This window comes from Mus pahari, chromosome 5, assembly GCF_900095145.1.
Source record: "Mus pahari chromosome 5, PAHARI_EIJ_v1.1, whole genome shotgun sequence".
NCBI lineage: Eukaryota > Metazoa > Chordata > Mammalia > Rodentia > Muridae > Mus > Mus pahari.
This window is the reverse complement of record NC_034594.1, coordinates 104,546,142-104,567,898: the sequence shown is the minus strand read 5'-3', so window position 1 is coordinate 104,567,898 and position 21,757 is coordinate 104,546,142. Positions and strand designations below refer to the sequence as shown.

Genomic DNA, 21,757 nt, shown 5'->3' with positions numbered 1-21,757 from the left:
CTTATCAGTGAGTGCATATCTAATGACTTCTTTTGTGATTGGGTTACCTCACTAAGGATGATATCCTCCAGATACACCCATTTGCCCAAGAATTTCATAAATTCATTGTTTTTAATAGCTGAGTAGTACTCATTGTGTAAATGTACCACATTTTCTGTATCCATTCCTCTATTGAGGGACATCTGGGTTCTTTCCAGCTTCTGGTCTTTCTTAATGGGCACGGAAACAGTAGATCATTGAGTGAAGAACTTCCACTTTCTACTTCCTGCCTCTGCAGATGTAGCCTTGGTTTTAGCACCTGCTTATTTCCTATTGCTCAGTAGTAAACACTAGCACATAAGATAAATGAGAGAGAAGCAGGTAGATGCTCATGCTCATCTTGTTGGCGTTCACCATGCTTCTTTGGAGTTAAGGCATGTTCTTGGGAAGCTCATCACTGGGAAAGTACTCTTTACTATCAAGGGAAGGAGAAGGCCATGGCTACGAAGTGCTTTGATACAGGGATCGATGTCTGTTCTTCTCTAGCTCCTTTCTCGTCCTTGCTCTGTTTCCATCCCCCTCACAGTAACTCTCCAGTCTGCATTCCATCTGTCTACCAAACAAATCACTTCAACGGGACCTCGGACTGGGGCTACATTTCAGAAACACCTATTACTATTCTTATTTAAGGTAAAATGACATAATCTTTGAAGAATCACAATTGGTACTGCAACACAGGGTTGCTTTACTCCAAAAGCATGTGCAGTTGCATCTGGCCCTTGTCATGAGTGTTAGGTGCTATAATTCAGTTGATAGGTCTTTTGAGAAAAATTGATACTGCATTTAGCCTTGTCCTCTGAATTCCTATGAACTTGTCACCCAAATTCATATGCTTCATAGTTTCCTTTAGCAAATACTAACTTATAGTAACATGTCTGCGCCCTTCTTCTACAAAAACTATTTATGTGGTTTTATAAATGTGGTTCATCCTAGTAAATTATCAAGAATAATACAAAGTTTCATTGCATATGAAACACTCCATTTCAAGCAGGTGGTCATGTACTACAGCATGATTGAAGCTGTCCTTTAAAAAGTATCACCTACAGTTTTTACATTAATTTCAAATGTAGACATTGCTGGAGAGGTATTTGGGAGCAGGGCTAATGTCTGATCATGCAGAGAAGTTTCAACACTGAGCAGTGATTTACAATCAGCTCTTGGCCATGCACTGGGCTTTGTTAGAGATGAGAGATGTGGGAATAAGTCTTCACTCAGAGCTGCAGCCCACAGACTCGAACTCTAGAGAAATTCCTTGGGTCATGTGAAAATTGCTTCAAGTTCCCAGACATCTTTTATCCTAGAGAACACCCAACTCAGAAAGGATAAAGACTGCAGAGGCTGCTGGGGTCTAGGTGGCTTTGGTCTCAGCCAGGATCATCTGTCTAAGAGAGAGGCTAGTTACTGGGGGGAAGTAACCAGACTGTTGAGAGGTAAAGACAGACTGTGGTATCAGAAGAGGTCTTTGAATGGCAGATGATTAAGTACTGACATTCCACTTCGTGGTAAGAGCTCTAGGCTTTTGGTGGTAGACTGTGATTTAACTGCTTACTCACTGTTCAGTTCTCAACCATCACAGCAACTTTGTGAAGTACAAATGAAAACTGGCATGGCCTTATAATGCATAAAAACAGTGTAAGTATTGGAAGGAGAAACATCCCCAAGGATCCAAAGAGAAAAGATTGTAGAGAAGGATTATAGCAAAATTCTTGGTAAATCTTGGAGCTACTCTGTCCTTTCTTTTCTGAAGAGACCATCAGGGTCATTAATTTCTCGTCTATAATATGAATAGTTGTCATCCTAGAAGACAGATGATACATTGCATATTCAGGAGAGTACATTCAGAGGGTACTCTTTCTTCTTTGTTTTTTTTTTTCCAGAAAAAAATAATTCTTTGATAATTTCATATAACGTGTTTTGATTATATTCTCCTCTCTTCCTATTTCTTAAAGCACTCATGTGCCCATTTTCCAAAGTAAGAGTTCCTCGGCTTATTCTGAAATATATATGTATATTATAATAATTTTCATAAAGTGGTGTAGCATCAAACCAAGATCATGTTCAAGGAGGTAACTCCAGAATATCAAATGTAAAGGGTTATTAGCCAAACAACTGGGACTTTGGAGCTCCCAGTACTCAGGTTCAAATGCAGCCTCTGCAGCTTACATACTGGGTCTCTTTGCTGGCTCTATTACCACCTACTACCCAGCTCCAAATTAGGAGACTACATCATACAACCATTATGAAAAAGTTACTAAGACATATCTGGCATTGATAATTGTGTTCTTGACCAATGAGTATCAGAATAAAAAACCACACTGCTATTTCATTTTATAGAATAAAATAGTATGAGCCTCACAAACTACAAATTAGCATTTCAAGGCTCTGAAATTTGCATTTGGAAAAGCAGGCTGTGAAAGCAAGGTCCTGGGCCTTTGTGCCCAGTCTTTTCCATTCTCAGGCAGCTTCCTGACCTCCTGTTGTATGAACCAACTATTCCATAGACTAACTGAGTCTGAGTCTGAATTGTTATAACTGTTAGTCTTATGCCTAATCAAGAAATCCACACCAGTCAAATTTTATTCAGATACTAAATTAAAGGTCACTGATTTGTCTAGACATCTTGAAATCTAATAATTAATAATAATAATAATAATAATAATAATAATAATAATAAATGATAATGGTAATAATAACAACAAGAAAAAAATTTCTCATGCTTTCAAACTCATACAAAATTAGTCTTTTTCACTATGGTCTAAAATAGATGGGAAAAAAAATACTTGACATCTGGGAAATACAAGAAGTAGGCTGGATTATATAGTCATGAAAAATAATATCAATTCATATACTCTGAATGAAAAAGTATAAAATAGTAAAAGAAGAGAAGCACATATTCTGAAATTAACATTTTTAGAGTCTTATTGGTTAAGTGATAATTATGAATAATTCATGATATGCTAAATATAGGGAGCTCTCTATTCCACTGAGCCGATGAAACTCAATAGACAAAGAACATGACTAATCCAAATATTAAGCTCTTCTATTACTAGCTTTGATCTTGGAGAGCTATCTAAAAAGATCCCTCAGAGAAGCTGAGAATCAGTTTCTCTCTAACCTGAAAGAAATTGGATTCAAACTGTTCTGACCTTGAAATCTTTAACACAATTAAAAACTATATGACAAGCTCCAGGTGTGCGCTAAGGAGGCAGCTCACGAGCTTGGAAGATAAAGTCAGAACCCATTTCAAAATTTCCCTCAGATCAATGACATTCTGTGAGTTTGATAGTGAAGCGTGGCTCACTGGGCCAACAACCTGGTGAATTCATAAACAGAGGTAATTGTGTGAGCTTCTGTGTTTGATGCAGTAGACAGCCCAGAGCTGCAGGTGAAGAAGGCTGACGCTCAGGTAACTCTCTCACCCTCTTTAATGTGCCTGTGTACACTTTATCTCATCTTACCTCTCTGTCCCCTGGCCACAATCAGCAGGACAAAAGACGGGCTCATACAGAAGGCAGATGCTGGCACACCGCTTAGCAGAGACCAGCCTGTCTGCGGATATTTCCCAACGATAGCATGTAACCTTTCCAGCTCCAAGAATAAGTTTGTGCTGAGCATGCTTATATTTGATGGGTGCTGTCTATTTATTGTCTCCAGGCCAGGGCATGAGAGGATGAAGGCATGACTTAAATACAGAATTTTCACAGTTTGGAGACAAGGAACCCCAAGGTTGCAGTAGGAAGGCTGCAGTGTTGGGGAAGTTGGAGGCTGGTTGGGATGTAACTCCCCTGAGGGGAAGTGCTTAGGAAGTCAGAGCTCACATATACAAGTCCCCTGTGTACTGTGCAATCTACTCATTTATTTATATATCAAATTCAGGTCAGGTTCAAGCATATATAAATGGAATGATACCCATTTTTATATTTCTGTCTGTAGGTTGTAACTTAAAGCCTTTTGTAACACAGACAGTTGTTAAAACTGCCTGTGGAATTAAATGTTGAACATCACTAGTTTTAAGGCACACTTTTACTATTTAACTACAACAAAACTAGGGTATACCCACCTAGCTGGGCGTGGTGGCTCATGCCTTTAATCCCAGCACTCCGGAGGCAGAGGCAGGCAGATTTCTGAGTTCCAGGCCAGCCTGGTCTACAAAGTGAGTTCCAGGACAGCCAGGGCTATACAGAGAAACTCTGCCTCGAAAAACAAAAAAACAAAAAAACAAAAAAACAAAAAAAAAAAAACAAAACAAAAAAAACCAAAAAAACCAAACAAAACGAACAAACAAACAAACAAAAAACTCCTCAGTGTTGCCCTCTCCAGACAAATTCTTGTAATTTTCCATCCATTTTCGTTTTACCATACCACTTAGTAGTCCTGATTCCTGTGTTGGTCACATCGCTCATCTTTCCACTGGGGTGCTGGGTTTTGAAGTTCATGTACTTTGTCCAAGATCTTACCTGTTTCATGCAGTTTATTCTAAGTTCTTAGAAGGAGGCCTCATACTCATTGTATCCAATGAGTAAAATATATGATATAATTTATTTCTCCCTTCACAGTTAGCTACTCAATTAAAAAAATGTCCCTATAAGATTAGATGGTGGCAAGCCAGTAGGGCATTTATTTCTTTTTTGTTTGTTTGTTTGTTTTGTTTTGTTTTTTGCTTTTTGTTTTTTGAGACAGGGTTTCTCTGTGTAGCTCTGGCTGTCCTGGAACTCACTCTGTAGACCAGGCTGGCCTCGAACTCAGAAATCTTCCTGCCTCTGTCTCCCAAGTGCTGGGATTAAAGGCGTGTACCACCGGCAGGCATTTCTTAATTAGTGATTGATTGAGGAGACTCATTGTGGATCATGCCATCCATGGGCTGGAGGTCCTGGGTTTTATAAGAAAGCAGGCTAAGCAAGCCACGAGGAGCAAGCTAGTAATAAACATCTTTCCATAGCCTCTGCACCAACTCCTGCCTCCAGATTTCTGCCCTGTTTGAGTTCCTGTCCTGACTTCCTTCAGGGATAAACTACACTGTCGAAGTGTAAGCTGAATAAACTCTTTCCTCCTACACTTGCTTTGATCATGGTACTTCATTACAGCAATAGACACCATAACTAAGACACCGTATGACTTCCTAAACCTCATGGCAAGCCATAACCAAAGCCTCTGGGTGGTTTAGCATTCCAGCACTCTAAGAAATACCTGGGCTTGAGTTTATAAAGAGAAGACATGCAGTTTTGCTTCCTTGTGTTAGAGGTTCCAGTCTGGCCCAGTTATATTAGGCACATGGCAAACTTCAGCAAAACATATGTCTGATAGAACAAAACTGCTGACTCAAGCAAAATTAAACACCTGAATAGCTGCAGTTTGAACCTGGAGTGATCTGACTTTTAAATGGTCTTTCCTGGAAGCTGCCTCTAAGGCATGGTTTAGGAATTGTATAGAACGATTAGTAGCTTCTGGTCGTAAGACATAACATTTGTTTTCCTGAGGCTTTTGTTTATATTTGTGCAGATGATTACAGTATGTTAGCTACTACTACTACTATTACTATTACTACTATATTCACAACATAATTCACAAGAACAACACAAGGATGTTACTACTATTACTGGAATGTGAGATTTGCATTTTTTCATTGTGAGTGATGCTCTTTGTAAAACAGTCATTGTCCTTAGCTATATTTTCCCAGTGCACATCATGGCTTCCATTTTCAACTCTATTCTCTCTAGGATCTTACAGCCGAGTTCTCAGTAGAGCTCCTGTTGAAGGTTGACTTCTTTCAAGACTCCACCGAACCAACACTAAGAGTGGATAACCCAACTCTCCCCATTTGTACAGCCTAGAAAGAAGCTCACACCATAATGCATATCAGGACTTCTAGAAAACAATTTCTGAGTATTGGTGAGTTATGAGATTCAGATCTTAATGTCTTCTTCAGTTCCCTGATCCCTGATTCCTCCTCCACTTGTTGACTAGCCATGATGCCAAGATTTTGTCCTAGGTTTTTACTCTAAGTTTCTGACATTCACTAGCTGATAAACTGCAACCCTTCAAGGCTCTATCTTATGTTTGTTGCCTAGGATGTGGGAAGCAGCTGGCCCTGAGAAACAGTATTTCCTGTCATAACCTTCTTGCCCTGAGTTGGCAACAATGACTAGACCTTCTCTCATATAATACATAAGGAAGAGAGGCACACCACTTCCAACATAACTCACAAGAACATCACAAGGATGTTACCATCCAGGGAAATGGTACTGTCATTCCAGGGTCTCTCGCAGCCTATGTGATTAACTCTTTGAAACAGAAACAAGCCCTGTCTATACATTGGGAGAAATAAATCTCTAGCCACTGTGTCCAGCTCTACTAACATAATGCATAGTCTAAACCTACCATGACCACATGTTTTCTACTGGTACAGTTCAGGATCTCCTGACGGGATACTGACCCACAGTATCCAGCGTTTCTTTGACCTCCCACTGTCATAGTCATTTCTTCCACCCTTGCTGATCCCCCAGCATGCTTAGAGGTCTGCTTTCCTCTGGATCAGCCCTGTGTTAGCTTCAGCTGTTCACTATGCTTTTTGCCAGTTACCAAGTCATTTTTAGGAGTAGGGAAGCCGAATACCTCCTTGGCCACAGGTTTGCGAACACTCTGTCCATGTTGTCCATCCTGAGAGCTGACAGTTGACCACACATTCCACCAGACAGGGAATACTCATCCTCTGGGGTTTGTCCAGATTACGCTGCAAATGCAATGAGATATACCTTCAATACTAACCAGATTGCTATTCATTTATAAGCGAGAGTGCTCTATATTCTGTAATAAATAACTTTTCCATGTTGTGGTGAGAGAAGAAACATCCATTGTCTTATAAATTGGCAGCTACCAAAACAACTATTGTTATTTCACTGGTGACATTTAGTTAGTCAAAATTTCTTACTATAAGCTCTGAACTCTAGCAAAGACCCAATACTCAGGTGCTGGGAAAGAATGAAGTCATATAACACAGAAATCTCCTATGTTTAGTCAACAACAAAGTAGGAAGGTATGTCATATTCCATCCAGACATCTCGAGATGGGCTGGCAGTATTCAGAGAGATCAAAATTATCAGCAAGGTTAGTAGTACTCAGAATAGGAACAAGGATAAAATAAATGATACTTCGGAGATCCCAAATGACCAAGTGGGCAATGTAATTACAGTTCTAATCAGTCAACAAATTAATGAGACAGTTTACTTTCCTCTACGAAATCAGTGTTTAGATATAATTTGTATATTGTATTATGAACAAGGTAGAAGATATTTCAGTGAAAGAACAAATTACCCAAGAATTAGAGAGTGAATACTGAGGTCTGTGTTGTGTGACTCAAATAAATTGTATGTTTAATTAGGAAAGCTTTGACACCTAACACATGTTAAATAATACTAATACATCCACTCAAAGCTAAAATTAGTTATCTCAGTATGGTGGCTTTCTAAGTGACTAACACAGAAAGCAACATCAAGGGATCTGTGACTATTGATGTGATGCAGATATGTTACCTTGATTAATAATTTAGGACTTCTTTAAATGAATAGTCACCAAATATATGTTTGATATATGCCATTTAGAAAACAAGGAAACTGATTTTTAGTGAGAATAATTTACATCTCTTCTTGCACCAAAAGAAAATATATTTTTTTTGCATACATAGGCAGCTCAAAACTAAAGAGTTCATAAACAAATCAAGGACAAAAACACAATCAGCCGCTCGCTCCCCTGAACTTCTACATTCCAACAGTATGCTCCTGTCAGCTAAAACACCATTCTCATTTATGCACTGTAAAGGAACGTTAACTTGGTGGGGACAGGTCTGAGAGTGACCATTGTTTATCTGGAACAGTAGTAGATGGTTGATTTCTTTCCTGAGGCAGTCAGTGTATTAGAGACAGACTAAAGGGAATAAAGTCTTCAAATAAAGCAATGACAGTTGGCCAACAGTTGTCTATGGAATGTGAACCATTTTGGATTGGGGTGCCCAGTCTTGGACAGACTGGTTTATAGTCAGCATCAGAGATGACAGCTGCACTGCTGGTTAGGGATTGTGACAATACTGATATTTAGGTTTGTTTTAGGCATGGTGAGGAAGTCTTTGTTCCAATTTCTGCTAAACCCTCTGTTAAAACAATGGAGACAGAGCTTTGTTAGCCTGTCAACATGTTACAGACATTTCCGTAGACGCCTGTGATTACTGGCATCCTATCTTGAATTCTGCAAGTTGTTCCTGTGATGCATTCAATATGATAATATGCCCATTTCTATTGCGCTGTCCTTACATGCTGAATTTACATCTGAGAAGGGAATGTCAGCTTCTCTGGAATGGGTCTGACTGTAGCTTTTCTTCAAATTCCATAAATAGAAAAAATCAGAACCTCCTAATTTGAAAATTTGCATGGAGGTCTTTTGCATAGATTGAGGAAGAGAGAAAAAGAGACAGTTGTACAGTTTATCATATGGCAATTATTTGTTAAGGAAATTGTCAGTGTTTTCTATGTCCAGGGTCAGCATCTATCTTGGGTGAGGTAGACATGCTTATCACACAAGCAAATCAGTCACCTGTCAATATAAGAAGTCACACTACCACAGTAGCAAAGGCATCAAACCCAACAGTTTGCTGAAAAAACAGGTATATTATAACAAGTTTTTGCAAGAAATGAGTTCATTTCTTACTCTTTTGAGTAAGTCTAAACCAGTGACATACAACTGTAGCATATCTTCTGTCAGTGTCTGTCATGCCTGTTAGGAGGTGTGAAGCTTGAGGACTAAGGTTAAGAGATCCCCTCCCACAATCCCACAAGAGTTACCTGCTCACATTGGTCCATGCTGACAGACTTGCCATCACTGCGCACACAACTCAGCAGGCGGGTCCTCACACCCTGGCCACAGGAAACATTTTCACTCAGCTGGCATGTGCTCCACTCTGCAAGAAGAAGACACCTCATACCAGTCAGAATGACTAAAATCAAAAACTCAGGTGACAGCAGATGCTGGTGAGGATGTGAAGAAAGAGGAACACTCCTCCATTACTGGTGGGATTACAACCAGTCTGGAAATCAGTTTGATGGTTCCTCAGAAAATTGGACAAGGTACTACCTGAGGACCCAGCTATACCACTCCTGGGCATATACCCAGAAGATGCTCCAACATGTAATAAGGACACATGCTCCACTATGTTCATAGCAGCCTTATTTATAATAGCCAGGAGCTGGAAAGAACTCAGATGTCCTTCAACAGAGGAATGGATACAGAAAATGTGGTACATTTACATAGTGGAGTACTACTCAGCTATTAAAAATGATGAATTCATGAAATTCTTATGCATATGGATAGAACTAGAAAATATCATCTTGAGTGAGGTAACCCAATTGCAAAAGAACACACATAGTATGCACTCACTGATAAGTGGATATTAGCCAAAAAGCTCCAAATAACCAGGATACAATTCACAGACCACATGAAGTTCAATAAGAAGGAAGACCAAAGTGTGGGTGCTTTGGTCCTTCTTAGAACAAAATGCTCACAGGAACAAATGTGTAGATAAAGTGTTGAGCAGAGACTGAAGGAAAGGCAACCCAGAGACTGTCCCACCTGGGGATTCATCCCATATACAGTTACCAAACCCAGACACTATTGTGGATGCCAAGAAGTGCATGCTGAAAGGAGCCTGATATGGCTGTCTCCTGAGATGCCCTGCCAGAATCTTACAAACATAGAGGTGGATGTTCACAGCCTACCATTGGACTGAAAGCAGAATCCCCAATAGAGGAGTTAGAGAAAGGACTGAAGGAGTTGAAGGGGTTTGCAACTCCATAGGAAGAACAACAATATCAACTAACCAGACCCCCGCCCCCGAACTCCCAGGGACTAAGCCATCAACAAAGGAGTACACATGCCTCCAACTGCATATGTAGCAGAGGATGCCCTTGTAATACATGATTGGGAGGAGAGGTTCTTGGTCCTATGAAGGCTCGTTAGATGCCCCAATGTAGGGGAATCGAGGGCAGGGAGGTGGGAGTGGGTGGGTGGGTAGAGGAAAACCCTTATAGAAGCAGGAGGGGGAGGATGTGATAGGGTGTTTCTGGGAGGGAGAGAAACCAGGAAAGGAGATAACATTTGAAATGTAAATAAAGAAAATATACAATAAAAAAAAGAAGACAGGGTCATATGATCTTTGGGAGTGGGTGGGTTGGGGAGCAGGGTGGGGGGACAGCATAGGGGGTTTGGGGGATAACATTTGAAATGCAAAGGAAGAAAATATCTAATAAAAAGGCCATAGAAAAAGAAGACAGAAAAAAAGGAGAAAAAAAAAAAAAGAAAGAAAGAGAACAATAGACACTGAGTTTCAAAGGTCTAGGCTTGTGAGTCAACCATACTCAAGCTCTGATAATCTGTATAGGTGGAAGGGAGAAGTCCACAGACAATTTTACAACTTTCTGAGTCTCTTTGAAATGCCTCATATAATTACTATGTTAGAAAATAATCATGTAAACAAATCTAAAATACATAGACTGCATTAATTTAGTGTGTGTTTTCTAGAGGTAAAACAAAACAAGATGCAAACCAAAATATTTATACTGACCATTTGGTAGGATAGGAGAGACACTAACCAGAAGAATAAAGAAAGACCAGCTTAAGAAAACTACTCGTTATAGACAAATGAAAGAGAAGACAATTAAGCCATAGCACCAATTTTATGTTTATGCCCCAGCCCTGTGTTCCCCAAATTTTAACTTCCAAGATGATAGAAGTAGGGAGTGGAACCTTTTGATGGTGACTGGATCAAGACAGTGGAAAGCTCAGAAATGGGGTTAAAGTCTTTGTGACATACTCTAGGGAGCTTGTCAGGAGACATTCTGTGAAAGTGCCATCCATGGGCAAGTAAGTTTTATAGGATTGACTTATGGTATTTTAAACTGACCATGGCCCTGTAAGGTAATTAACTCTGCCCCCATACTTAATTTGACTTAAAACAACAAAGAAAGAAACCTTTCCTCATAGGTGTGGGTGTGAACGATCCTTAACCATGTTGATAAAAACATCTTTAAAAATATTTCTATATCTATAACAAACTAATGTATCGTTAAATAAAATTTGGGGCTGGAGAGATGGCTCACTAGTTAAGAGCACTGACTGCTCTTCCAGAGATCCTGAGTTCAATTCCCAGCAACCACATGGTGGCTCATAACTATCTATAATGGAATCTGATGCCCTCTTCTGGTGTGGTTGAAGACAGCTACAGTGTACGCCAATACTTAAATAAATAAATAATTCTTTAAAAATTATATGCTTTTTGATATGACACATTTTTTATTGTATTTCTGAAGAATTGCTATAGAAAGCAAAGACTCAAAGGAAAAGCATGAATCTACCATGCTGCCATTCATCCATGAAAGAACTAGACACTTATACCAGCAGTGATCTCAGCTGCTCCAATGTTCATGAAACAGGAAAGATTTTGGCAAAGCATATTGCTTGTGTAGGCATATTGTGGTGTGTTCCTCAATATTGGCTCCAGGCTTAGGCTTACCATGGTCCTGTGTTTGGTGGCACTTTTGCATATCCCCTCGTGGGGAGATGGTAGGGAACAGGTAAGTGTAGTAGCGCTGCCCTGCATGCTCAGACAAACATAGTGACTAAATACTTCATCTAATGTGATTCTTACTGCTTCTCTACCTCTCTAATATCCATGATTGGTCAGAACTCCCATTTTTTAAAAAAATACCTATGGGGAAAATATATCATAGATTTGAGTAATATACTGCAGTATCTTCTAAAGCCACGCTCTTCTTCAGAGATTATGGCCTTGATGAATCTACAAGCCATGAATGGATGTTTGTTTTCATGAAGTCAACTGGAACTAAGTTTTCAGTGTTTCATGTCCTACGCATACGTTGTCCACTCCCTCCCTAGTGCCAGGAAAGGATTCACACACAAAGGTTAGTCAGTGTTCAGGGAAAAGAGACATAGTAGGATTCAACTCTACCTGTCAGATTGTACTGGAACTGGAAACAGTTTTCATTGAGGAGGCAGGGCCGCACCTGCGAGTCTTCCCCACAAGTTCTTGAGTTCAGCGAGGGCCTCAGCAGATGCCGAGTTCTTCTCTGCATTGCATGGGGGTCACATGACTATGAAAGTCAAGAGCAGGCAGACAAGAATACACAGTGAATGATAAATTATTCCATTAAATGTACACATGCAGGCACAGAAAAGTTACAGAGAGGAAACTGTAGTTATAGCAATGAGGCTGTGGCCACACCTGAAAATGTTATAGCTTGTGGTTAGAAGAGAGAATGACTTTGTGATGCAAGGTTGGATTGTCTTCTATTTTCATTTCATTTAACAACCAATATATTTCATCTTTAAATGAAACAAAAATTGACTTCAGTTGCTCTAGTTCAACAGAAATAATGACACAGAATATTAAAATGTGAAAATCATTTTCAAAAATCCCAGGATAAATAGCTACACACAAGAATAAATTATAAAATTAATGTGGATAAAGTAGAACTTTCTTTTTATTTGGTAGTTCTCAGACCCAAGGAGATGAATCTCTATAAGCTTGTCCAACTCCCTCAAAATAAATATATAAATGCAAATCCAAAGATTTACTGAAAAATCATCTTCACTTGGGACTATATGTCCTCCCATAGTTTTGGGCCATGTAATAATGCTGGAGCCAGATAAATCTAATTGCCACATCTTATACAACTGGTCTACCCACAGAAGTGCTTCCAGTTCCTCCCTGGGAATAGCCTTCTTTCAAATATCCTTCAAACCCTACTCTTCACTTTCCCCAGAGAACTTAATCGAGGTTTGCTCTCCTCACAAGAACACCTCTAATGATACTAAATTCCTCTTTTTTTTTTTTTTTTTTTTTGAGAAAATTTCACTTATGTTCATGGGTCTGCTGATGGATTTAGTTCTAAATATATCTCTCTTTATATTGATATTATTTCTTTAGTATCCTGTCTCTTCTTTTTCTTTAAAAAATCCATTAGGGCACACGGGACAACAGCTTCTGTTCCTCTTATAAGCCAGTGAAAACCTGGAATAAACTATGTAAAGCAGTTTTCATATAAGTATCACAAATACATTCACAACATGCAATTCCAGACCCTGAAAAATCCAGGAAGGTTTATAGACTCGAAGAATAAAAGGGTTTGAATTGTGATCACCAAATAGCCATTTCTATGTCTGAGATATCATTTAACTACTTCTTCTTTCTTTAGCTTCTTCAGGTATCATACTAAAACTACAGCTTGTATACTGAATCTTGGTTAATTCAAAATGACAGTGTTGGATTACACTGAACTATGGGGGAAAATTCACACATTTTCTTCTAAAGTTTAGGTAACTGAAACACCTTTTCTATCCATGTGATTTCACACTCAAATAATCTGTTTATATTTTAAATTTTACATTTAATTTTATTACTTTGCATCTAGATGATCAAGAAGAAACAATCAATTATATGCACACAAATCCCACACTAATGGTTACCAATAATTTATTTCTATTTTACCATGTAATTTGAATTCATGCACTCATTGAGGAGGAATAAAAACTGATTGGTAAATAAAGGAAAATAATAGAATCTTGGTAGACTTTCTAGATTAGAGCTCTGCTGCATTTGATTCTTATAAAGTAATCAATCAGTGTTTGAAATAAGTGACTATATACCAGGACCCACATATCTGCTTAGTCTAAGCCACTAGATAAAAGGGAAGATAAAGCAGAAACACAAATCAAATGTATCTACAGTGCTTCAGGACAGCAGTAATCTCATCTGAACATTTTTCAGACTTTAGAATATTTGCATAGACTTTAGGAGTTGGTATTTCTATTGTCAAAATACAAAGTCTGAAAAATCTTAAAATCTAAAACCTATAGTAGTACAATAACACATGGTATATTTTGCTTCATCTAAACTCATAGGAGGCAAGTGGATAGTGATAGTGTATGATTTGATGAGATTTTTAGGATTTCATCCATCAAATCTCATAGTATGTATACTTGCTTAACATGGCTTTAAATTATCCTCTTTGGTTTAACTTTCTGTTCAGATCATCTAGATATATTGAAATCAAACATTTCATCTAATTCCCTTGTCAATTCCTTATCTATAGACAAAAAGAACCTCATGGGTGATTGGAGTTTATATAAACAATTCAAATTCTTCTTAGAGTCTTCTAATGAAAAAATACTCTTATGAAACTCCTTTTATAGAAATTATCTTGATATGAATAAGTGTGAGATTGTTATTTCCTCATCTTTTTCTACTGGCTCTTTGTCAAAACTCAGTGGTCATATTTTAATCACTTCCTTTTCTCTGGTATCTATTGCAAGGCATTCTAAAACCAATGATTTCACCCTAATATGGTGGCAAGTGAAGAAGAAGAAGAAGAAGAAGAAGAAGAAGAAGAAGAAGAAGAAGAAGAAGAAGAAGAAGAAGAAGAAGAAGAAGAAGAAGAGGAAGAGGAAGAGGAAGAGGAAGAGGAAGAGGAAGAGGAAGAGGAAGAGGAAGAGGAGGAGGAGGAGGAGGAGGAAGAGGAGGAGGAAGAGGAAGAGAAAGAAGAAGAAGAAGAAGAAGAAGAAGAAGAAGAAGAAGAAGAAGAAGAAGAAGAAGAAGAAGAAGAAGAAAAGTAGAAGTAGAAGTCGTTGTAGTAGTAGTTGAAGAAATCTTTAGTCCAGTGGTTTTAATCCTTCCTAATGCTGTGATCCCTTAACACAGTTCTTCAAGTTGTGGTAACCCCTGACCATAAAATTATTTTTTGTTACTCCCTCATAATTGTAATTTTGCTATTGTTATGAATTATAATGTAATGAAGTATGATATTCAGATGGTCTTACGAGACTCCTGTGAAAGGGTTGTTTGACTCCCAAAGGTGTAGAGACCCAAAGGTTGAGAATGGTTGCTCTAGGTCTTAATGGTTTCCTCATTGGCCCAAAACTTTCCAAACAAAAATCTCCTTCAGACAATATTCATATCACTTATATAAAGACATAGGATCCATTTATTAAATATGCAAAAGTTATGTACAGTCAGCACACTCAGAGTCAATGTAGGACTAATTTTCTTGAAAAGATTAAGGCACCTCAAGCATCTGTAATCAGACCAGACGCTCTCCCTCTCTTGGCGTTTCTGAAGACAGCAACAGTAGATTCACACACATTAAATAAATAAATAAGTAAATAAGTAAATAAATAAATAAATAGAAAAGATTGAGACACACAACTGAAGGCTATTTTTCTCAGTAGCCTATAACCAGCAATACCGTATTCCCTCTAGATCATGTACTCTTCACAAGAATTAGCTTTCTAGAATTTTCTAAACCAGAATTTCCTAAAGCTCAAGCCTTCCTTGACACCTTGTATCTTCATACTTTTTGTTCAAGCAGCAAGCCTTCTTACCTGGCCTTAATTCTTTTCTTCATCTAAAAGTAAAATAAATATCCTACCTGACAACTTCTACCCACTTTTTTATATTCATCATTTAAAGAGCATTCTTGCAACTGAATATGTACTGAGTATATTCTGAGTATGTGTGTATGTATTTTTTTCACTGGATTTCTGGAAGATCCATATCTTAATATTTTGGTACTATGTGGCAGATGGAAATAAGTGTCTGTTCTGTAGGAAGTTTGTTTATCTTGGGAAACCAGGGTGAGTTTTATAAACTTCCATTAGTATATAAACAATAGACCTTGGATAGCAGTCATTTTGCCTAATATGGGTTTTCCCCAATGTCCTGTATATCCAACAAGAATATTCTCATTACTCTTACTCTTATATGTCTCAAACAATCTTGATGGAAGCCATCATTAACTTAATAAAACATATCAATAAATTCATTTAATGAACTCATAGAATAGATAACATAATTTAAGCCATCCAATAAAAATTCAGATAGAAGACTTCAGTTTATATCTCTGAACTATTAAAGATTACAGTTTGGCAAAATCTATTATCAGACCAGGTGTTTGTGAATTTACATTACTCTGCTCATTTCTTGCTTGAAGATGAGCATGACTTTAAAGCCTGGTCTTGCTAGCTCCCATCAGATATGGGGGAGTCAGTGTAGTCATTGGGTTTAAGTTTATCTGATAGCTGACAGGGGGCTGGCGGCTCCCTCTTTTCTGGTTTTCTGGTTCTCACAAGGACAGTGGCTGCATGCTCCTGGACTTTATCTTTCTTATTTGGACAAATGTAGCAAAGAGTGCATGAGAGAATATTGTAATGCTTTGTAAGGATTTTAAAAAGGAAAGTAAACCCCACTTCAAAGGTTAAGAAAAATCTGGGCCTAAAGTATTTCTTCTTGTGCCTTTCATGAGATTCTAAAGAGCTAGCAACTTAAATAAAAAGGGTTTTGCACATCAAAGACAACTGGACAGGGAAGTCAAAAGTGACAGAGCATACTGACTCATCTCCACAAGCCTAGGCAGTGAACCAGTGAGGGGCAGAGGTGGGATCTTACAGGGTACCTGTGATATGTGAGATCTAGGCAAGAGAAAGCAGAAGAGAAAAACTGGACATAGGGTCAGAGCAATGGCTGCAAACAGACAACTAAGCTGAGACACAGAGAGTCTACTCAAAGTGATAGGAAGACAAAGAAGCCAGGGAGGCCCCTGTTAGTCCCCCCTTCCTGATTCTTTAACTCTGTGAATTGATACTCCAAAGCTCCTATCCTTCCAGAATGCTCTATAGCCCTTCACCACACCACTGAAGACAAATAGGTTGTGAGATCATCAAACTGAGTCAACTAGGAAGAATCACTTCCAAGGGTTAGGAGAGTCTGTCTGGAGCAGCTGGAGAGGACAGGGAAACTAGGACATCTCAGGGTAGCAGGTTTAGTTTTGGAGAGTCCCTTCCAAAAGTTCACACAAGTAATTTTCCAGAGCAAGAAACAAAGAAAGAAACCAAACTCCAATTCCACATGAGAATGATGAATGGAATAACATCCTACAGGTAAGATGGTGAAGCAGGCGACACATGGGAAAACAGACGGGAAGTATACTTTCCAAAGGAGTCAAGCTAGCTAGGAAATGACACAGGAACAAAAAGATGTAAACATCAATAAGAATTATAGGAACTCAGAAACTGAGTAACTGGCATCAGTGAACAATTCAAAATAAAAGGAAAAGTCATTTTCGGAAATGAGAAAGAAACACAAGATCAAGAAGTGTAACAAATCATGTCTTCATAGACATGAAAAAAAATAAAAAGCTGAAATTAACCACCGAAAAGACACTGGGAGAATGTGAGAGAAGCTGATGAACAGAGAAATGAGGCAAACGAGACATCACCCATATAATAAGACTTCATAAGAAACTAAAGTAGAAGCATAGGCTCTAATGATGGAGGAAAAAAAAAAACCTTTAAGGAAATGTAATGAGCAAAACAAAAGAGATTTGAAACTGCCCATTCAAAAGAGCATATCAGAGTTGTCAATATGGAAACATATTCTCGTATAATTATTTAGCTTTGAACAGGAGGGAGAAAAAAAAAACCTTTAAATATCTAGGAGAGGGTGCCAGATGGCTTATAGAAGAAACAAAATCACATTCTGTATTGTGGCAGGGAAACTTTATGTTAGAAAAGCATAGAAATATAATAAAGATTCACATTCACAAGGATCTGAGGATATATTACACAGCAAGGCTGACTTTCAATTACAAAGACTGAAGATGAACTGTTAGTAATATACAAGTACTCAGGCTAAATTGCCACCATGAGTATGTTCTTCAGGATCTATTGGAGACTAAGCTTCGTGTGTCCAAGAGGCTAGAAACCATTAATGTAGAGATACGAAATGAGCCAATCTTATATGTGGAACATTTGTAATGACTGAGCGCACTGAAGACATGTATACAATACCAATGCCGAAGAATAAATACAGCATGTGCAAATTATGCTCAAAACTTGAAATATCTATAATGGTGATTACAGAGCTATTACTGTCATGAGAGTTTCCCCTGTGAATGGAATAAAGATTCTAAACGTCATATATGCTATGACTATAATCACCCATTCTCCATGATAACTTGATTTATATCATGGAAAAAGTGAGATAAAGATATTAGAATTGAGTTCAAGTGAACCTCTGTGGTTCCACATGTAAGTGATAAACATCACCATGAGGCACCTTTATATTTCATCTCCAAAGTAAAGGAAATAATGAACGACATTTCAAAGTCCTGTCTCCGGAAGCAGCTTTGAAAGAATGATACACTGATGCATGTGTCTCTAGATCCCTAGCTCTCTTAGCATGATGCTGAAGGTTATTTCCAACAAAACAAGGCGGGCATTTTTAGAGAAATAGTTGATTAAAAATCTAACAGAAAAAATATGTCCAGAGGAGCCTGTATACCCTGCTAGGTCACACCTATTTAAATGTTTACAGAACACATTTGAAAATGCCACCAGAATCTAAGTTTAGGGTTGATGACAAATGGCATGGACACAAAGTATAAAATATATTTAAATCTTATCCCATAATGATGGAGAAGAGACCTTTGTGGTAAACCTGCCAAGAAAAGCATTTTCCTGAATTATCTAAACAAAATGGGCCAGCAGGTGAACAATAGCAGTTGCAGTATACATTCTTTTCATGGGTGGTTCCAGAAAGAAATGAGGTCTAATAATGGAATTGGAATGTTGTCATTTCATATTTCTAGATTAAAGGGTACACACATGATACACCAATGCCAGCTGTCAAAAAAGAAAACAAAATAGCAGCAACAACAGCAACCACGCCCCCGCCCAAAGAAAACCCAGTGGGATCCCAGCAGTATGTTTTTTGATGTATTATACCTTCTGTAAAGGATGTTCATCAAAGACTGATGGAGGCTTTGCAACTCCCAAGTTACAGGGAATTCAAGGAGAGAAAGGAGCCTTGGAGATATGACTCCCAAAAGAAAGAGTGGAAAAATTTCATAGGACAGGTGGTTTACTTTCCTCACCTACTAAATTACCAAGAAGGGAGAAATAAGAAAAAAAAGAATGAAATAGGAGGGGAAGCCATACTAAAAGAGATTTAAAGGTCTATCTCAAACAGAAGACTAACTAATGCATGCAAGCATAGTAAATAGTTTAGAAACCTAGAACTCTACTTGGTTTGGGCTATGCTTATACCCTTTCTACAAACAGTATGCCCAGAAATCTGCTAGCATACTAGGACTCCCACTGACATCAAGTTGCATGCACACTGCACTCTGAACAATTGAATATGTTTCCCTTCCTTAATAACCACCCATCTTTGATAGTACTGACTTGAACTATGGTTGTGTATGGGTTTAAAGGTATGAGTGATGATCTGGCACAGAACGGTTTGGGGGACATGGGCAATAAGACAAACTGTGTCTTCTAAGTAGACCTGTGGAGAGAATTCCTTATTTTTCATGTTACAATTATGCATAACTGGATGTGGATATTATTAAAATCAGGTGCATTGTGAGAAGGAGCATGTGAATTAGAGGATAAGGTTATATAACTTAATATATTAGTGAAAACAAAGTAAGGCAAAGCATTCTCACATCACCCCTTAGCAACAATAACTGGTTACAAAGATCCTTTATTATCTTCATCCATGTGGCCTGTTGTCTTGACTTCATAGAACCTTCACTTTGCTTTTGTATAAACTTTCATGGCAACTTTGTAATTACGGAGTACTTCCTTTCCCTGCAGAGGATATCAAAAACCTAGAAACTCTCATTCCAGATTACAACTACCTGTAACATAATCTATACTGTTTGTATGTATAAGTATGAAAAGATCACCTAGAAATTAAGGCTTGTTTTTCTTTTGTGGAGAAGGGGAGATTCCAATCATAAGAGGGAGCTGGGAGGATCTTCCAGGGCACTGAACAGGCTCATTCATGGAAGATTTAACTGTACATTTGTTATATGTCACCTTTGTATTTGTTATAATTTACAATTTTAAAAAGTTAAGTTAAATCTCTTACTATTCTTAGAATAATAAGATTGCTTCCATTGTGAGATTTGATGGATTTCCATCAACAGTCCTTTTCAAAGTGCCTTGTTTCCCACAGAGTTAATAGATGTCAAGAAAGAAAGGAAAAACAAGACATTCCCTAAATGCATTCAGAGCTCATTGAAATCAGTGTGCTAAAGGATTTTTATCACAAAATTGAACTTTTGGCCACAGTCTGCTTTTACAAACTGAAATCCATCCTGTCATCTCCCCCCTCCTCACCAGTAAATGGACTAGACTACATATCTCAGCCTTCCTTGTGGAAGTATGTGACAAAGGAAGTGACTGAGTTTTGACACTAGCAGGATAGAAGATCATATGTGATAACCCTCCTCCTTCCCCACTGTCCACATCTATAGGTCATCCTCCCTGCCCTTCCTTTTCTTCAGAGATGTTCAATAGTGATACCACAATGTCCTTAGAAGCCAGATTTGAAGTGGCAGATTCATCACCTTGTCTGAGGCTCCATGGAAATCCACCTGGGACCATTTACATTCCTTAGGATCTTCTGCAGTTTGAGGTAATTTGCTTTTTTACAAATTATCTGTAATTGCTACACTGTACACTTGATTCTCTACAGCTCAAAATTTAAACATTTTAGTTTTTTATGTAACATCTTGTGTGTTACAGATATAAAGGAAAAATATTAAATTCCTTGTAAATTGTAAACTTGTTAATTTTTCATCTATGAATTCCTTGTACTGCTTGAAAACTCATGTAAAGGTCTCTATTCATTTTAAACAAATAACATTAATAATAAATTAAATAGAAAGCACAATAACAATGAATAAAATATCATTGCACAGATTTTTTTTTCATATTCTGTGTTTGTAAAAGATCATTTCTTGCTTTCCCAAAAGACATACAATTACATTTTAAGGGAATGTATTAGGAATTTTTACAAAAATAAAGAGCAATTTTATCTTCCCTTCAAAAGAAAAGTAATTATTAAATTAGATTTAGAAGAAATTAAAATTATTTTACTCTTGTTTTGTGTATGGAAAGGTAAGATACAATAGAAGAAATTGATACATCAGTCAAAGGAAATGTTAACTCTAAAAATTCCTGACACAAAACATCCAGGAAATCCAGGATACCATGAAAAGATATAACCTAAGAACAATAGGAATAGGAGAAAGTGAAGAGTTCTGGCTTGAATATCCATGAAACATTCTCAACAAAATCATAGAAGTAAACTTTCCCAACCTAAATAAAGAGATGTCTATAAACAAACAAGAAGCTTATAGAATATCCATTAGAGTAGACCAGAAAAGAAAACACTCCTGCCACATAATAAGCAAAACACAAAATCTACAAAACAAAGAAAGAATATTAAAAGTGGTAAGCAAAAAAGGCCAGGTAACATACAAAGGCGGACCTATCAGAATTATTTCCAACTTCTCAACAGAGACTTTAAATGCCAAAAGGGCCTGGACAGATATCTTACAACCTCTAAAAATCCACAGATGCCAACCTAGTCTACTATACCAGCAAAACTTTCAGTCACCAAAGATGGAGATAACAAGATATTTCAAGACAAATCCAAATTCAAACATTGCCTATCCAAAAACCCAGCCCTACAAAAAAATTCTAGAAGGAGAACTTCAGCCCAAGGAAGAAAAGTACATTCAAAACCCACAGGAAACAAGTAATTCCCTACCAACAAAACAAGGAAAGCATACACACACACACACACACACAC

The 21,757-nt window shown here is 37.8% G+C and overlaps 1 protein-coding gene across 1 annotated transcript in view; it reads right to left on the bottom strand.

Annotated features, from left to right (window-relative positions):
* Nucleotides 1-21,757, bottom strand: part of Thsd7b (thrombospondin type 1 domain containing 7B) — an 872,787-nt gene that overhangs the window by 34,591 nt on the left and 816,439 nt on the right. Inside the window, exons 17-19 of the mRNA XM_021198560.2 lie at nt 12,050-12,191; nt 8,871-8,986; nt 6,652-6,769 (exon numbers count right to left, since the gene is read on the bottom strand). Of these exons, the coding sequence (XP_021054219.1) occupies nt 6,652-6,769; nt 8,871-8,986; nt 12,050-12,191 (376 nt within the window). The remainder of the gene's footprint in view (nt 1-6,651; nt 6,770-8,870; nt 8,987-12,049; nt 12,192-21,757) is intronic.